The sequence below is a fragment of the Meriones unguiculatus genome, chromosome 8 (genome assembly GCF_030254825.1).
Source record: "Meriones unguiculatus strain TT.TT164.6M chromosome 8, Bangor_MerUng_6.1, whole genome shotgun sequence".
NCBI lineage: Eukaryota > Metazoa > Chordata > Mammalia > Rodentia > Muridae > Meriones > Meriones unguiculatus.
This window is the reverse complement of record NC_083356.1, coordinates 74,892,425-74,907,987: the sequence shown is the minus strand read 5'-3', so window position 1 is coordinate 74,907,987 and position 15,563 is coordinate 74,892,425. Positions and strand designations below refer to the sequence as shown.

At 52.9% G+C, this 15,563-nt stretch overlaps 1 protein-coding gene across 1 annotated transcript; it reads right to left on the bottom strand.

Moving 5' to 3' along the window:
* Positions 1–8,673: 8,673 nt before the first annotated feature.
* Ptges2 (prostaglandin E synthase 2) lies at positions 8,674–14,918 on the bottom strand. Its single transcript, XM_021658377.2, has 7 exons — positions 14,233–14,918; positions 13,000–13,197; positions 11,057–11,115; positions 10,654–10,803; positions 10,114–10,314; positions 9,690–9,807; positions 8,674–9,202 (listed from the first exon to the last, which is right to left on the bottom strand). Exons 1-7 carry the CDS (start codon positions 14,506–14,508, stop codon positions 9,077–9,079), a joined length of 1,128 nt encoding a protein of 375 aa, XP_021514052.1. The 5' UTR covers positions 14,509–14,918; the 3' UTR covers positions 8,674–9,076.
* Between the last annotated feature and the right edge of the window lie 645 nt (positions 14,919–15,563).

Genomic DNA, 15,563 nt, shown 5'->3' with positions numbered 1-15,563 from the left:
TATTAACCATTCCGGAAACCCTTTGTTCTAGTGATGTTAACCAGACATTTTCCGTGTGCATCAGCAGTTCTATTCCCAAACTTGCCCCCATTTGCCTCCGAGGGAAAACATATCTTTGTAGCTTGTGCTGGCATGGTAGGCACATCTTTAATCCCAGCACTTGAGAGGCAGAGGCAGGCAGATCTCTGTGTTTGAGGCCAGCCTGGTCTACAGAGTGAGTTTCAGGGCACAGCCAGGGCTCGGTAGTGAGACTTTATCTCAAAAACAGAAATAGTAAGTAAGTAGTTTGTGCTGGGTTTGGTGGTTTAGTCTAGTAATCCCAGTGCTAGGGAGGGACTGAAGCAGAAGGGTGTGAGCTGAAGGCCAGGCGGTAGCACCACTATACCAGAATTCAAAAATGGAGAGCTGGAGAGATGGCTCAGGGATTACCGTAATTGCTCTTCTAGAAGACCCCGTGTAATTCGCAGTACCTTGTTGGTGGCTCACAATTATGTGGATATAGAGGATCCAACATCCTATTCTGGCCTCTACAGGCACCAGACATGCAAGATATACAGGGAGGCAAAACACACACATAAAATAAAATTTTAAAAATAGTGAAGGACAAACAACCCACAATTTTTGGGTAGGCATGATGGTGCCTAACTCACTGTGGAGAAAGTCAGACCTCTGAATTCAAGGCCAGCCTGGTCTCTATAGCAAGCTGCAGGACAGCCAAGGCTACATGGTGAGACCCTGTCTCTGAAAACAAAAACAAGAGGCTGGAAAATTGGCTCAGTGGTTAAGAACACTGGCTGCTCTTCCATTAGGCCTAGATTCAATTGTCAGCACCCAAATGGCTGCTCAGAACTATCTGTAACTCTAGTTCCTAGAGATCCAAAGCCCTCTCTGGCCTCTACAGGGTCCATGTATCTACATGATACATAGGCATACATGCAGGAAGAACACTCATTACATTAAATAAATAAACACCACAGAAACCTGTGCATGGCTCTTAGCAGCTTCATTTGTTGCATCCCAAAGCTGGAAATAGTACAAATGTCCATCAACAGGGAAAGCTTTCCAAACCACGCCATCCGGGCATCAGAAGGCTGCATGGGAGTTAAATCCTGACGCTATAGGCGATTACAGGATGGTCTTAACACCAGGAGTGGCCAGCAACATGGTTCAGTATAAAGGCGCTTGGTGCCAAGCCTGATGACCTGGGTCCAAACCCCAGATTCACACGGTAGGAGACAACTGACTCCCATGAGTTGTCTTCTGACCATAGGCATGGCTCCTGCCCTTCCAAAAACAAATATCTGTGTTATTAAAAAACATGCTAGGTAGGTCTTGCGCAATCTTTCTTTAGAATGGTGATGATCTCAGGGAGCAGGTATAGTGGCATCAAAGAAGTAATGAGATGCATTTGCCAAAGCACATTGTACTTAATGGTGGATTTCACTATATGCCAACTATTCTAGGCTAAAAAGTGGGGCAAAACCCTTTCTTCCTCCCCACATCATGCTGGGAGTCGCCACACAGGCCTGCTGGGCCCCATGAGCAGGATATCAAAAAGCTGTGCCCCTTGTCTTTCTGCCATCCTTGTAGCAGCCTGGCCTGGCCCTTGGTGCCCAGGGCCGTTGGACATTGGAGTATGACCTGGCACAAGAGAGACAACTGCAAAGGCTTTCACTGCCCTCAGCCAGGGCTGGGCCTCTGTGCTAGGGAGGAGACCCTTAAAGTGCCCTGACTCCAAGGCTCCCATGTGTTGGGGTGGTGCCTAGGTTTGTTTTTCCTTTTGTTTCGTTTGAGACAATCTTGCTATATAACATAGAACTGACCTTGAACTCATAGTCCATCCTCCAGCCTCTACCTCTCATATGCTGGGAGTATAGGCTTGTGCCACCAGTTCTTTTTCCTTTTTAACAAAAGTCTCAGAAAAACTGAGTTTCAGCCCCCATAAAACTTCCCTGGGGCCCTTCCCGGGTTCTCCCGCAGCCTCACTGGCTGCACAGGGCTTCAGCACACACTGGAGCTCTCTGCTCAAGCACCTGGCCCTTCCCCAACAGGCTTGGTTTGCATCCTGCCTGTCTCTAGGGGAGGGAGGTTCAGCCTCATGGCAGGGAAAGCCTTTGCAGTTGTCTCTCGGCTGCCAGATCTCCTTCCAATGTTCTGATGGCCCTGGGCACCCAGGGGCCAGCCCAGGTTGCCTGGCAGAAAGCAGCTCAGAGGCTCTGGCACACGCATGCTGTGGGGTGTGCTCAGGTGTGGAACTGCATGTAACACCTGTAGTAGATCGACTGGTGGCCTCTAACCTTGTGTCCACCTAGAACCTCAGAATGCCACCTTACTTAGGAATAGCTCTTTGCATATGGAATCAAGTTAGGGTGAAGTTGTCACCGGAGTTTAGAGAACTTTCCGGATGGAAACAATAGAAACAAGCCAGGGTTGAGTACATGGGGGAAATCAGGCAAGAGTTTAACGGGACTTCAACTCAGGAGAAGGCATTAGCATTGCCCAGACCTCAGGCCAGGCTTATTGGGTACAAAGGAAGGAGCAGACTTTATTGGCTGGCCAGGCGTGGATTAACAGCCTGGTCCGTAGCTCCTCATCTTGTCAAAAGGACTCCATGCTCAAGCTGCCTCAGCTTCAACAAGCCAAGGGCTCTGGAGTTCACCTAACCTCTGTCTTTGTGGTGATTCTCAGTGTGTTAAACCTATTCTGGATTGAGAGGAGGCCCCAAATCCAATGACTAGTGTCCTTAGAAGAATACAAAGTGGCACGGGCTGGAGAGATGGCTCAGCGGTTAAGAGCACTGGCTGCTCTTTCAGAGGTCCTGAGTTCAATTCCCAGCAACCATATGGTGGCTCACAACCATCTATACTGAAATCTGATGTCCTCTTCTCAAATACAGATGTACATGCAGATAGAACACTCATATACATAAAGTAAATAAATGTTAAAAAAATGTGGCATGGCAGAATCCCAGCATTTGAGAGGCCTGAAGTTAAAGCAGGGCACAAATGGTATCCTGCTTTAAATGTTATTATATGTTATTTTTATTTATGTGTGTGCGTTCAGGTTCTGTGCAGGTCAAAGGACAACTTGTGGGAGCCTGTCCTGTCCTTTCATCCTGAGGGTACTGGGGATTAAACTCAGGTCCTCAGGATTAATGGCAAGCACCTTTACCGGCTGAGTCATCTCAATAGTGCCAATACTCTACTTTAAACCAGAGGGAGGAAGGAATGGGGACAGAGACGCTCCAGTGTACAGGAAGAGGCAGGGGTTAGTGGGTTATGTCTGCAAGCCAAGGAGCAACTAGGATCTTGCAGGCGGCCACCGCTGGAGACAAGGAGCAAGCCCCAGCCACACCTACAGCTGTGTGAGAATTAATGTTTGTGGGTTTTGCCATCCAAGGTTCTGGGAATCGACTAGGACATCAAATACACCTCTTTCTTCAGGAATTTATTACCAGGGTAACAGATGAAAATTTTCCCTACCTTTGGGTCCTGGCTGATTGGCCTTCACCTCCCAGCCTGCTCTTCCACCCATTCAAGCCTTGTCTGCCCAGCCAGCTGGAAGGAGAGGTCTTACGGCAATTGTCCTGGCTGGTCAGGCATTGTGACTTGAGACAGGCATAGCACAGAGCTCTCCCAGCCAGCCCCCCTAGCAACACCAGCGTTCTCTGTCCCTCTGCGCAGTGTGTTTGGGTTTGACCTTTGTGAGACCTCCACTGCCTGCCTTGCTTAGATTTAGGCTGTTCCCCACCTAAGCTGGCCTCTTCTCCCTGCCCTGCTACCTAGCTCACGTCGCCTCTTATTTTCATTCCTTAGGCTCTTATCCATGCACTTGGCACTGAGGGCTTTGTTCCCCGCCGCTGCACATGCCTGGAGCCCGGAATTGTTAGCATGCACATGTGGTTTGGATTATGTTGTCCCTGCACAGCCTTTGGATTAGGTTACAAGGTAAATCACGGTATGATCTTAGGCAAGGCTTCTGCATGGCCAAACCTGTTCCCCACTAGATGGGCATGGGACCTTTCTTATAGTCCTGAAGAGGAAGGACCTGCCTCGGTTCATAGAAAGGGAGAACTGGCCTTATCTACCATGTTAGCCTGTGCGCTGCTGTCCCCAATCCAGATTTCACCAGTCTGGGTGGATTGGAATGTAGGGGAAAGGTGGAAGGGGAGGAGGCTTCTTGCTGGGCCCAACTGCCCTGGTGAACCTTGGTCTTTGCACCCAAGGGCCAGCCAGCCCAGCGTGGCCATGGTCGGCCTAGGTTGGATGAGAACTGCAGGAGGCAGAGCTGAAGTAAACTCAAGGCCAGAAGCAGCAGTGACCTCCCCAGTCCTTCTGCAGGTGTCATCAACCAGGGCCTGCTAGACAGAGTCTTCAAGCACAGGGCCAGATAGCAGAGCAGCCCAATGAAATGATCTCCTCCTGTCATTTTCTGTCGCTGTGAGCCCACCCTATGGTCCTGGAGAGAGCTTTATTTCTCATAGCACTTGCTGAGGCTGATGGGAGAGGGGAGCTGGTCTCATCAGCCAGTGTGGGGATCCCTGCTTCTCCCTATCTTTACAGAGAGGAACACAGAAGACCACAGACTTGTTCCACGTGAACACCTCAGGGCTGCTGTTACCAGTAACCACAAGCTCAGTGACTCAGAACAGGCCAGTTTCTGGAGGCCTGAAGTCCAAGGTCAGTTCTACTGACACAACTCAAGATGTCAGCAGGTATGGCTCCTCCTGCAGGCTTTGGGATGGTCTCCTAGCTTCTGGAGGCTTCTGTGCTCTGTGGCTTGTGACCCTTTACGACTTCTCCAGCCACTGTGCTGCCACACAGAGGTGCGTCCTGTCTCTGACCACATCTTCCTGTCTGCTTTATATTTTCGGGCTTTTTGTTTTTGTTTTGATTTTTTTTTTTCAAGATAGGGTTTCTCTGTGTAGTCCTGGTTGTCCTGGAACTTACTCTGTAGACCAGGCTGGCCTTGAACTCAGAGATCCACCTACCTCTGCCTCCTGAGTGCTGGGATTAATATATTGTTAATGTAACTCAGGCTGGCCCCAAATTCACCTTGTAGAGGAGGAAGATGACCTTGAACTTCTGATTTTCCTGCCTTTACTTCCTGGTGTTCTGGGATCCCAGGCTTGTGACATCTACCTGGCTTTCTGTCTGCCTCTCCTGATTGCTTTTAGGGCCTGTAGGCAATCTCCCCATCTCAAAATCAACACTTTGATCACACCTATAAATTCCCTGCACCACATCAAGTGCAACAGGTTCTGGAGATGGGGAACTTTGAATCAGCTGCCTGAACCACTCCCCGCCATACACATAGTTCCCTGCCAGGTGTGAGCAGTTTTCAGTAGCCCTGGCACTCTGGAGGCTGTAACAGGGGCCTTTTGTAATGTGTGTATGAGGCCAGCTGAGCCACACATTGAGTTCAGAGTTGCCTGGAATACAGACCAGACCCTGTCTTAACAAAACCAAACCAAATGAAAAGGTACTCCTTCTCTGGTACCATCAAACATTCCCACCCATCAGAATCCAGCGGCACACTGGAAAATCAGACAGTTGTTGGAGCTGGTGAGAACAGTTTTAACCTAGAATGGTTTCTATGGAGATTAAGTATTCATGTTCACCTAATCCCAGAGAAAATGTAAGGGGTGGGAGAGGTGGCTCAGTGGTCAAGTTCACAAAACTGTTCTCATGAGATCCAGGCTCAGTTCTCAGCACCCATGTCAGGCTGTCCACCATGGCCTCTAACTCCAGCTCCTGGGGCAATGGACGCTTCTTGCCTCCTCATGAGTATGCACACACATATGCAAGCATGTGCACATATGCACGATACTTAATAATTCTTCAAAATATTTTTAAATGGAAATTTAACAAACAAAAGCAAGCAAACTAGAATCCTCCCTGCGGCCTCCCTCCCTGGCTACCACGGAGGAGGCATCTTGTACTCAGGATTCTCCAAGCCCTACTCCTTGACTCAGTGCTGGGAGCCATGGCGACGTTGTTCAGAGGTAGACAGCCGACCTCACTGATTACACACATCATCCCTGAATACCAAGCCTGTACCATCTTCCAAACACCTCTGGATGCCAACCTCACCAACCCCACGGATGGCCCCTGCTGCCAGTTCACCAGAGAGATGAGGCTTACCCAAGGTCACAGCCAAGAGAGGCCCAAACTCTGGCCTCTGGCTCTGCCAAGACCATAGGGGAAGCTAAGCAACATCGTTCACATCTATAATCCTGACACTTAGGAGGCCATAGTTGGAGGTCAGGCTAGGTTCCAGCCCAGCCTGGGTTAGAGACCTATCTCAAAAGCAGACCACGGAAGACTCACTGTGACCTGAACATGACAAAGATCAGGCTGTGGCTCCTGGGTCAGCTCTGACGCCCTACGAAATGCGATTTATTTTCTACTCATCTCCAAACGCTTAAATGCTAAAGCTATCAGACAGACTATTTGGACAGTGAAAGCCACAAAACCAGACCTGGAATTGGCCACAAGGTGGCAGCCCCCTGCTGTTTCCAGCTCTTGAAGGCTTTGCCGGCTCTCTAGTGCCTCCTGGTGGCTGTGGGAAGCACACTGGAAGCTAGGCCTAGGTGCCTTCTCCGTCAAAGTCATAGGAAGCCAGTCTGGCTAGCAGTCCTTGGAGTTTTCATCACCTGCCAGTCAGTGCAGTCTTCTCCCGCCTACAGCAGTCCCTGGGAAAAACCCTCAGGGCCACTCCTTGGGACCCCATGGCTCTGCCAGCCCTACTGCTCTCTGTGGAATGCAGAGAGAAGAAAACATGAACGTGTCTGCGAAGATGAGAGGCTGTTTGGCAGCTGAGACAAAACCTGCCTGCCCCGCCTCCTAACTCAGGTGACCTCGAGGGAGATCTAAGGCTAGACGCAACTGATGGCCAGTGCAGGACATCTTACCACGGTATGGGTATAACTGCTTCCTTTGGGAAAACTGGGATTGAAGGAAGTGAGTCAGCCTCCTCGGGGAGGTACCAAGGAACAAGGGTGGACAGAGTCTTGGAAAGAGAGGGGAACTTGGGAGGTTGGAAGCAGGGATGCAAGGATGGAGAGTTGAAGGTACAGAAATATAGGGATGCAGGGATTGCGAATGCAGATGGTAGGATGTGGGATGGGAGGATGGAGGCATGAAGAAACAGATATAGGGATGGAGATTATGGAGGCACGGAGAGATAAGAGGAATACAGGGATAAAGAGATGGAGGGATGAAGGCATAAAGAGATGATGGGATGGAGGATGGCGAGATACAAACAGTGGGAAGATGGAGGGCCCTTATCCCTGTCCCATAGCATTACTGGCTTAGTTTCTGGGTCCTCTGGGGTCTATAAGGCCTAAACTGGACCAAGGTCTCTCAGACTTGAGGTGTGCCACTATCTGGAAGCAGCTGTGACTCTGGGGCCTCCACATCCAGGGATGGCCTCCATATCATCTGTCTCAGGCACACTGACTCAAGCCTCCTTCCACAGCCCCAAATGCTGGCACTTGATACCTCAAAAGGTCCTGCTAGGTGAGTGGGCCATGGCCCACCTGAAGAGGTGCCCTGCAAAGAGGAGCCAGTGTAGCACATACTGGCAAGGGCAGAGTTCCAGGGCTGGAGGACACAAGAAGCAGGCATGCTTCCACACACCTGCACAGGCCAGCATACTGCACCCCATCAACTTAAAGGATGCTCTTAAGAGCATGGATTGATGGGGACTACAGAGATGACTTCAGTGGCTGCCCTTCCTGAGGGCCCCTTTGGTTCCTAGCACCCATGCTGGTGGCCACAACATCTTAGCTCCAGTCTCAGGAGATCCAGTGCCTTCTTCTGACTTCTGCAGGCACTAGGCATGCACATGGTACAGACATGCATGCAAGCAAAACATAAATATACATATACACACACACACACACACACACACACACACACACACACACTTAAAAAGCAAAAAACCAAGAGGCTATAGACTATCTAGCCTGGGCTGACCACAGGATGCCTGTGGGGCGCTCAGAAGTGTCTCTGAAGTGCAGCTCCTCGTCTGTAGAGGTTTAAACACCTGGCCCTGTTGAGCTTACAAGCACTTGACCTGCACCAACCCCCCAACCTCCTCATCCCATGGTGACTTTGTTGGGTTTTGGTTTTATATTTTGAGGCTGACCTCAAAATACACTGTGTATGAAGGTGACTTTGAACTTCTGATCTTCCTGCCTCCTCCCAGGATTATTAGTGTACATTACCACATCCTGCCTCTGTGGTGGAAGCCAGGGCTTTATATGTGCTGAGTTGGCACTCTACTGCCGGAGCGGCATCTCCAGATCCATCCTTTCTTCTGGAGACAAGGGCTCACCGTGCAGCCCCGGACTAAAGTCTTGGTACTCCTGCCTCAGCCTTTTCACTGTTAGGATAACAACTGGGTGCTGCCATACACAACTTTCGCATGTGTCTCAGAGATAGGGCTACTAATCTGCCCATCTGATAGACTGGGGAAAAGTGTCACTGCCCGGAGCTCCATGGTCAGGGGGGACACAACCAGACTAACCCTCATGTCCAAGATTCTGGTGACCTTCAGCAGGCACTTATTGCATGGCACAGGCAACAGGGTTAATGCAGCCTGCCTTGGCATTCCTTGACTGACAGCCCCAGGAGCCCCTACCACACAGACCAGACTCAGAACAGTGGCTGCCAGAGGGGAGCAGCAGGCTTCTCCTTTATTGCAAATACAATAGTCCCAGGGGCACCTGGGAAGAGCTGGAACCGGGAGACATGGGGACTGGGCTTTCCCTGTCACAGACTTCCTACCCTTGTCCAGGGCAGGAGCCAATCTGATCCCACAAGGAGCCAGAGTTGAAAAGATCAGGCCCCCGGCTAGGGTTAGAGGGGAGTCCTTTGTGACGCCAGAACTGCTGTGAGCTTGGGCCTCATCCCCAGCATCAAGGGCCCTAGAAATGTCCACCATTAGAAAGAGAGCTGAGGGGCCACTGGACCAGAGATGAAATGACTCTGCCCCCTACCAGCGTAGCCAGGGGGCTAGTCCAGAGGTCTTGACCCCCTAGAAACTAGTCTCTGTAGCAAGGGGGGACACACTACATTGAGCGGGCTTCTCCAATGGCCCGTTCCATCCGCAGGTACCAGGGCTGGATGCGTGAGTGTTGCATAAGGTCGGTGAAGGCTTCCAGACCCTCCATCACTCGCAGCACGCCATACACCGCCTAGGGAAGGGTCAAGGAACAGCCATCACACTGGGCCCATCAGGGCACTAAGGCCTCAGACGGGGCACCCACACTGCTTGTTTGCTTCCAGTTGTGTAGGATTTCGGGAGGAGCTATCAGCACCTTGTCAGACCCTGGATTCCTGGTTACAGGACTACTCAAGGACAGAAAGCCTAAAGCTAGGCCAGTGAGGCTGCCAGGTGAAAGCCTGGAGCCCAGGCATGCTGCGACTGAGCTAGGAAATCAGAGGGAGAGCCTAGGCCCTGCCACTGCCACTCAGGCCCCTGGATCCTGCCCAGCCTGAAACTACCCCCTTCCTGAGCCTTTCAGGTATGAAAACCATGAAAGTCCTGTTTGCTTTTTCTCCTGACAACACACGCACAAGGGAGAAACACAGTTCCTCTGGGGAACAGGGAGCTGCAGAAGGTAGGCCTTATCTGGGCTTTCCCTCCCCAAGGGTGGGCCACGCTATCAATATCACACTCACCAGGTCAGCAAGGTTAGGCTCCTGACCCCCCATGAATGGCCGGTCTTTGCCCACGGCTGTTACCCACTTGTTGGCTGCCTCATAGAGGTCTGCACGTACGTCATCCTGCAGGTGGTGCCTGGATAGAGAGAAAGGCTGGGTGACTCGGGCAGCCCTAGGTGAGGGGATGGTACCCCCATCACTGAGCACCTGCCTCTGATGAGTGATGGTGTGTGGCTCAAGATGAGGAAGAGACCCTGACAAGGAGGCAGAAACAGAAGGCACAGGGCAGGGCTCTGACCCCAAAACCTGGCCTATCTTCTCTAGGCCTCAGTTTCCCTTTTCCCTCCTGAGGGGTTTGATGGATGCTACACAGACCGCCATGCCTCGACCGGGGAGTGCAGGCCCCTGTTCCTGCATGTGAGTACACTTGACGAGTCATCACCTGCTTTTGAGGCGCTTGCTGATGATGTACATGGCCGCTGCACCCACATACTTGGCCATTGTGGCCTCCACAGCCCCGAACCTGCCCTCACGGACAATGTAGTCGAAGGAAGCCAAGGCCTCAGCAGGTGTTCGGTACACATTGGGGGAGATGAGGTGCACCAGCCAGTCATCTGCCCACTGCCGCCACTTCATCTCCTCCCTGCAGACACAGGACACACGGGCTGATGCACTGTCCCCGAGCCAGAGCCAGAGCTCTGCCCCAGCACCCAGTTTCCCACAGGACTACCCAGAACAGTGGTTCTCAACCTTCCTAATGCTGCAAACCCTCTAATACAGTTCCTCACGCTGTGGTGACCCCCAACCATGGAATTCTTTTATCGCTACTTCATACCTGTAATTTGCTCCTGTTGTGAATATGTAACCTGATATGCAACCCCTGTGAAAGGGGTCGAGACCCACAGGTTGAGAACCACTGCTCAAGAGCATTCACTTTAGCTGGGTCCACCCCCACCCCCCTTGCAGCCGCGGCGCCACTCACGTCCTGGCTTCCTTCCCGCCATACATCTGCTGGGCCTCCTTCTCATCCAGCATGAGCCAGTACTTGTTGCAGAACTCAGTCACCTCCTTGCCCTGGTCATTGGTGGCCTTCATGGGTGGGTAATAGGTGATGATCTCTTCCAGGGGCTGCCTTCAGGGGAAGGCTACAGCTTCAGCCTGACTCTGTCCTCCTGCCCCCTCGGCCTACCAACCCAGCCCAACCCAGCCTTGACTTACAGCAAAAGGGATTAGGTTAGGCAGGAGGACTGCTTTACTGACAGGAGAAGATGGGGGAGCTACAGTAGGCAGGCACTGGAGTAGGATACCGTTGGTCTATTCTAGAAATATCTAGAGCAGCCTTACCCTCAGAGAAGGGACTGCTGGGTCTCCCAGGAGCAACTTACCCTGAAACCAGGTAAGTCTTGAGGGCACTGATGATGACGGAGGAGTCATTCAGCTGTTGCTGGAAAAGAAAAAACAACTGTCTTTTGCAATACCCTGGGCACATGGGACAAGCCTCTGTTACCAAGCCACATCCTTGCCCAGGAGACAGGTTTGGCTGGCAGGTGGCAGCACCAGGCTCCTTAAACAGTGCTATCTATCTATCCAGGTTATCTATCTGGTCCTTGAACCTGGGCACTGCTGACTCATCACAGACACTTACCCCAAAACCCATGCCCTGAGCTCACTGATCCCCATCCTTGGGCCCTCTGAGTAAGGATGACCCAGAATGGGTGTTGGGGATGTATGACTGGGAGAGCCTTGACATTTGACCCTAACCCACGAACCACTTGGTCTTTTGGCACCAAGACCAGGCAGGACCCAGAGGCTACACACAGCATACCAAACCCAGTGGCAGGATTCCATCCTTACTGGCCCCACAGCCCAGGGCCTAGGCTCTTGTGGACTAATCAAGAAGCCAGCCAAAAATCACTGCATGTTAGTTCACCTCTGTAATCCTTGCATATGGAAAGAAGGCTAGGTCTACGCCAGCCAGGAGTACTGAATAAGACCCTGTCTCAAAATACACCCATGAATGGCCGGGCATGGTGGCACAGGCCTTTAATCCTAGCACTTGGGAGGCAGGAGGATCTCTGTGAGTTTGAGGCCAGCCTGGTGTACAGAGTTCCAGAACAGCCAGGACTATGCAGAGAATCCCTGTCTTGAAAAACCAAAATAGATAGATAGACAGATAGACAGATAGACAGACAGACAGACAGAGCACTCATGAACTGTTGTACCTCATGCATACCCACAGACAATGTCAGGTTTGGCAGCAAGTGCCTTTACCCAAAGCCATCTCAGTGGCCCTTAATAAAAAATTATTAGCAAATAAACAATCTCGGCACAGTGACACACACACTTTTGATCCCAGCAATAGGGAGGCAGAGGCAGGCAGATCTCTGTAAGTTCAAAACCACTCTGGTCTACACAGCTAGTTCTAGAACAGCAGGCCAATAGAGAGAAACCCCATCAAAAAGAATATCGAGTTCCAGGACAAGGGCAACACAGTGAGCCCTGTTTCAAAAAAACAAAACAAATGCACATATAAACAAACCCCCAAACTGGGCACATGTCTATCACCCTAGCACTCAAGAGACAGAAGGATATTGAGTTCTAGGGTGACTAAGGCTACATAACAAGATTGTGCAAAACGAAACCAAACAAAAGCCCGTAGAGGCGAAAGTAATGAAGTTGCCTGTGTGCTGGCTAGTCTTGCCTCAACTTGACATAAGCTACAGTGATCTGAAAGGAGGGAACTTCAGTTGAGAAAATGCCTCCATAATCAGGCTGTAGGACACCGTCTTAATTAGAGTCTGAAGGGGGAGGGCCCAACACAGGGTGGGTGGTGGTCCTGGGTTCTATAAGAAGGCAGGCTGAGCAAGCCACGGGGAGCAAGCCAGTGAGCAGCACCCCTCCAGGGCCTCTGCATCAGCTCCTGGCCTGGTTGATTTTGAACTGGAAGTGTAAGCCAAAGAAACCCTTTCCTCCCCAGTTTGTTTTTCAGTCATGGTATTTCACCACAGCAATAAAAAGCCTAGTTAAGACAGCTAGTGAGCCTCAGACCGCCCCAACTGCAAAGCCAGTCTGTTCATCTAAGTGCATCCCCTCGCCACCCCCATGATCAGCTAACAGGGAAGGAAAAGGTTCCGCATTTCCTTTAGTGTTGCTGTGACTGTATCCTGCAGGTTGCATCAAGGCTCAAGGGCTCAACCTCGACCACAGGCTTGCTCTGCCCTTTCCACCCCAGGTCTTCTCTCTACGCACAGTGGAGACCTACGAGTCACATGTTCTTTTGGAGTATAAAGCAGGGACAGAAAGGAGGCATGAGATCCCCAAGGCTCACCAAGCGGTCTCCTTCCTGGGCCACCAGGATGGGCACCTTCCTGTAGGAGGAGAATTTGATCTCAGCCCTTCTGACAGGATTCACCTCCACTACCTTATAGGGTAGGGAGTGGAAGTCGAGGAAGGCACGGACTTTGCTGCAGAAAGGACATGTCTTGTACTGGTAGAGGGTCAGCTGCAGGTGGCTGGACAGGGACAGCTGGGGAGAGAAAAGGGAGACCTGTCACACCTGGAGTCCCAGAGCTCTTGCTCCACCTCCCCAAGCAAACCTCTCTCCCCCACCCCTTCCAAGACAGGCTTTCTCTGTGTAGCCTTGGCTGTCCTGGACTCGCTTTGTAGACCAGGCTGGCCTCTAACTCACAGAGATCCGCCTGCTTCTGCCTCCCCGCCAAGCTAGCATTTCTTCAGGGAGTCTTCTAAAGTAACTCTGAAAATATAAGAACGAGGAAAGGTGGAGAGAATGGAGGATGGGTGAGGGGCTCACGGAGTGACAGCACATCTCCGAGTCCCTAGTATTTATGGAGGATCTGCTGCGCGTGCGTGTGTTGTGTGTTGTGGTGTGTGTGTGTGTGTGTGTGTGTGTGAATTCATCTTCCTCCTGCCCCAAAGGGGGCACAAGACAGCCCCAGAGTGTGTCTCTATCTAGCTGCATTAGTCCTTAAGCCCTTTCTGGGTAGGGGTCAGAGCTGACCAACCGGCCAGGCAGCATTGGCCAGAAGTGAGGTCCGCCTCAGATCTCCAGAAGCGGAGGGAGGCTGCACCGGGCTCCTCTGCAGTAAAAAGGCTTTTAGTGAACTTGCGACACTTGCAGCCCACTCCCCTCACGTTTCAAACGGAAATTGGACGGACAGAAAAGGGAGCAGCGAGCCACAGAGACTCCACTCCCTTTCCAGCTCCTGAGTCCAGAAAAAGAGCATGGGAGGCAGGGTGCAGAGAGGGCTAGGGCTCTGCAACTTGTGAATGTCCACAGGTGGCCGGGCCACCGCGGGCTGGAGCACGCCTCTAGTTCTAGAGTCAGGTTCACCGGGTGCCCGCACACCCCTAAAACACAGTGGAGACCATAGCATGAGATACACATAGGTCATGCGCATCAAGCACCAACCTCCTCGGACTCCTCTGGCCAAGACACTCGCCCAAGGTCACAGCCGGGGCGAAAGCGGCCATCCTGACCCCGAGGCTTCTCAAGGGTCCCGAGTTCGGGGCTGATCCCGGCTCCGTGCCAGCCAAGCCTTACCTGGGCAGCTGGGCGCTCGGCGCGGAGATCCTGGGAACGCAGGTGCCACCGCACGGTGTGGTACAGCCCCAGCGCGCCGCCCAGGGCCAGCGCCGCCGCCCCCAGCAAGCGCGGGGTCCCCTTGCGGACCGCGACACCGCCGCCTCCGGCCACCGCCCTGGTGAAGACGGCCCGACTCTGGGCCGAGAGTGGCGGCCAGGGTCGTGTGCCCAGCCCCTCCACCAGGGCACACCGGCTCGAGCCAAGCACCAAAGCAACGCGCGCCGCCTGGGCCATGGTCGCTCCGCCGGCGCTGCGGGAGGGCGCACGAAACCAAGAAGGCTAAGGCGCTAGGACGCCTTAAAGGGACCCGACTCCGGGCGCCGGCGTGTTGCCTAGGGGAGCGATGACGCCAAGCAGGACCAGAGGCCTTGAGGGGACTGCAGACGCGCACCCCAAGGGCTTTGGAAGCGGTCTGACGCCGCTGTCTCTGGGGGGTTGTAATGGCGACCTGTGATTCGTGCTCTGTCGCTTTCACGCCGCGCATCCGTTCCAGAGAGCGTCAGGGAAGACGCCTGTCTCCCGAACCACGCACTCCCCGGAGGACGTGCGAGGCGGCCTCCCAGGGGACGGCCTCAACATCTCCGAGTCTTTCCGCCCTCCCGCACCATTGCACCCTCCCGCTAGGACACGAACCGTAGACTTTTCTCAAACCCAGCGGGGACCTCGGGAACCACGTGCAGCGGAAATCGCCCACGCTGAGGCCCGGCTCGCCAACCCGAAGCTTCCAGGGCTTGAGGGGGCGGAGCGAAGGGCCCAGGACACCTCCCACCCCTGCGGGTCCTAGCCGAGCTCCCGACAGCCCCAGCGTGACCCCGCCCCGAGCCCGGAAGGAGGCGGGGCTTCATGAGTGGGCGTGGACTCGAGGCGGGCTTGGTGGGCGAGCCGGGTGCTAGAGGCGTAGGGAAGAGACTTTGGGGGTCCGCCCGCTTCCTTCAACTTCTCCTGGGTCTCGCAGCCCCGGAACCCACGACATCCAGCCGCAGCTGGAACCTGTGCGTGCTGGACAAGGAGAGCGAAAGGGTCAGGTGGCCCCAGCGTGCTTTTCTGTGAATACTCTACTGGGAAGAGAACAATGGGCTTAAAAAGGCGCCGAGGGGGCTGGAGGGATGGCTCAGAGGTGACGAGCGCTGGCTGCTCTCTCAAAGGCCCTGAGTTCAAATTCCCAGCAACTACATGGTGGTTCATAACCAGCCATAGTGAGATCTGGTGCCCTCTTCTGGCCTTCTGGCTCGCACGCAGGAAGAATACTGTGTAAATTATCCTTTTTAAAAAGGCACCGAGGATCCCGG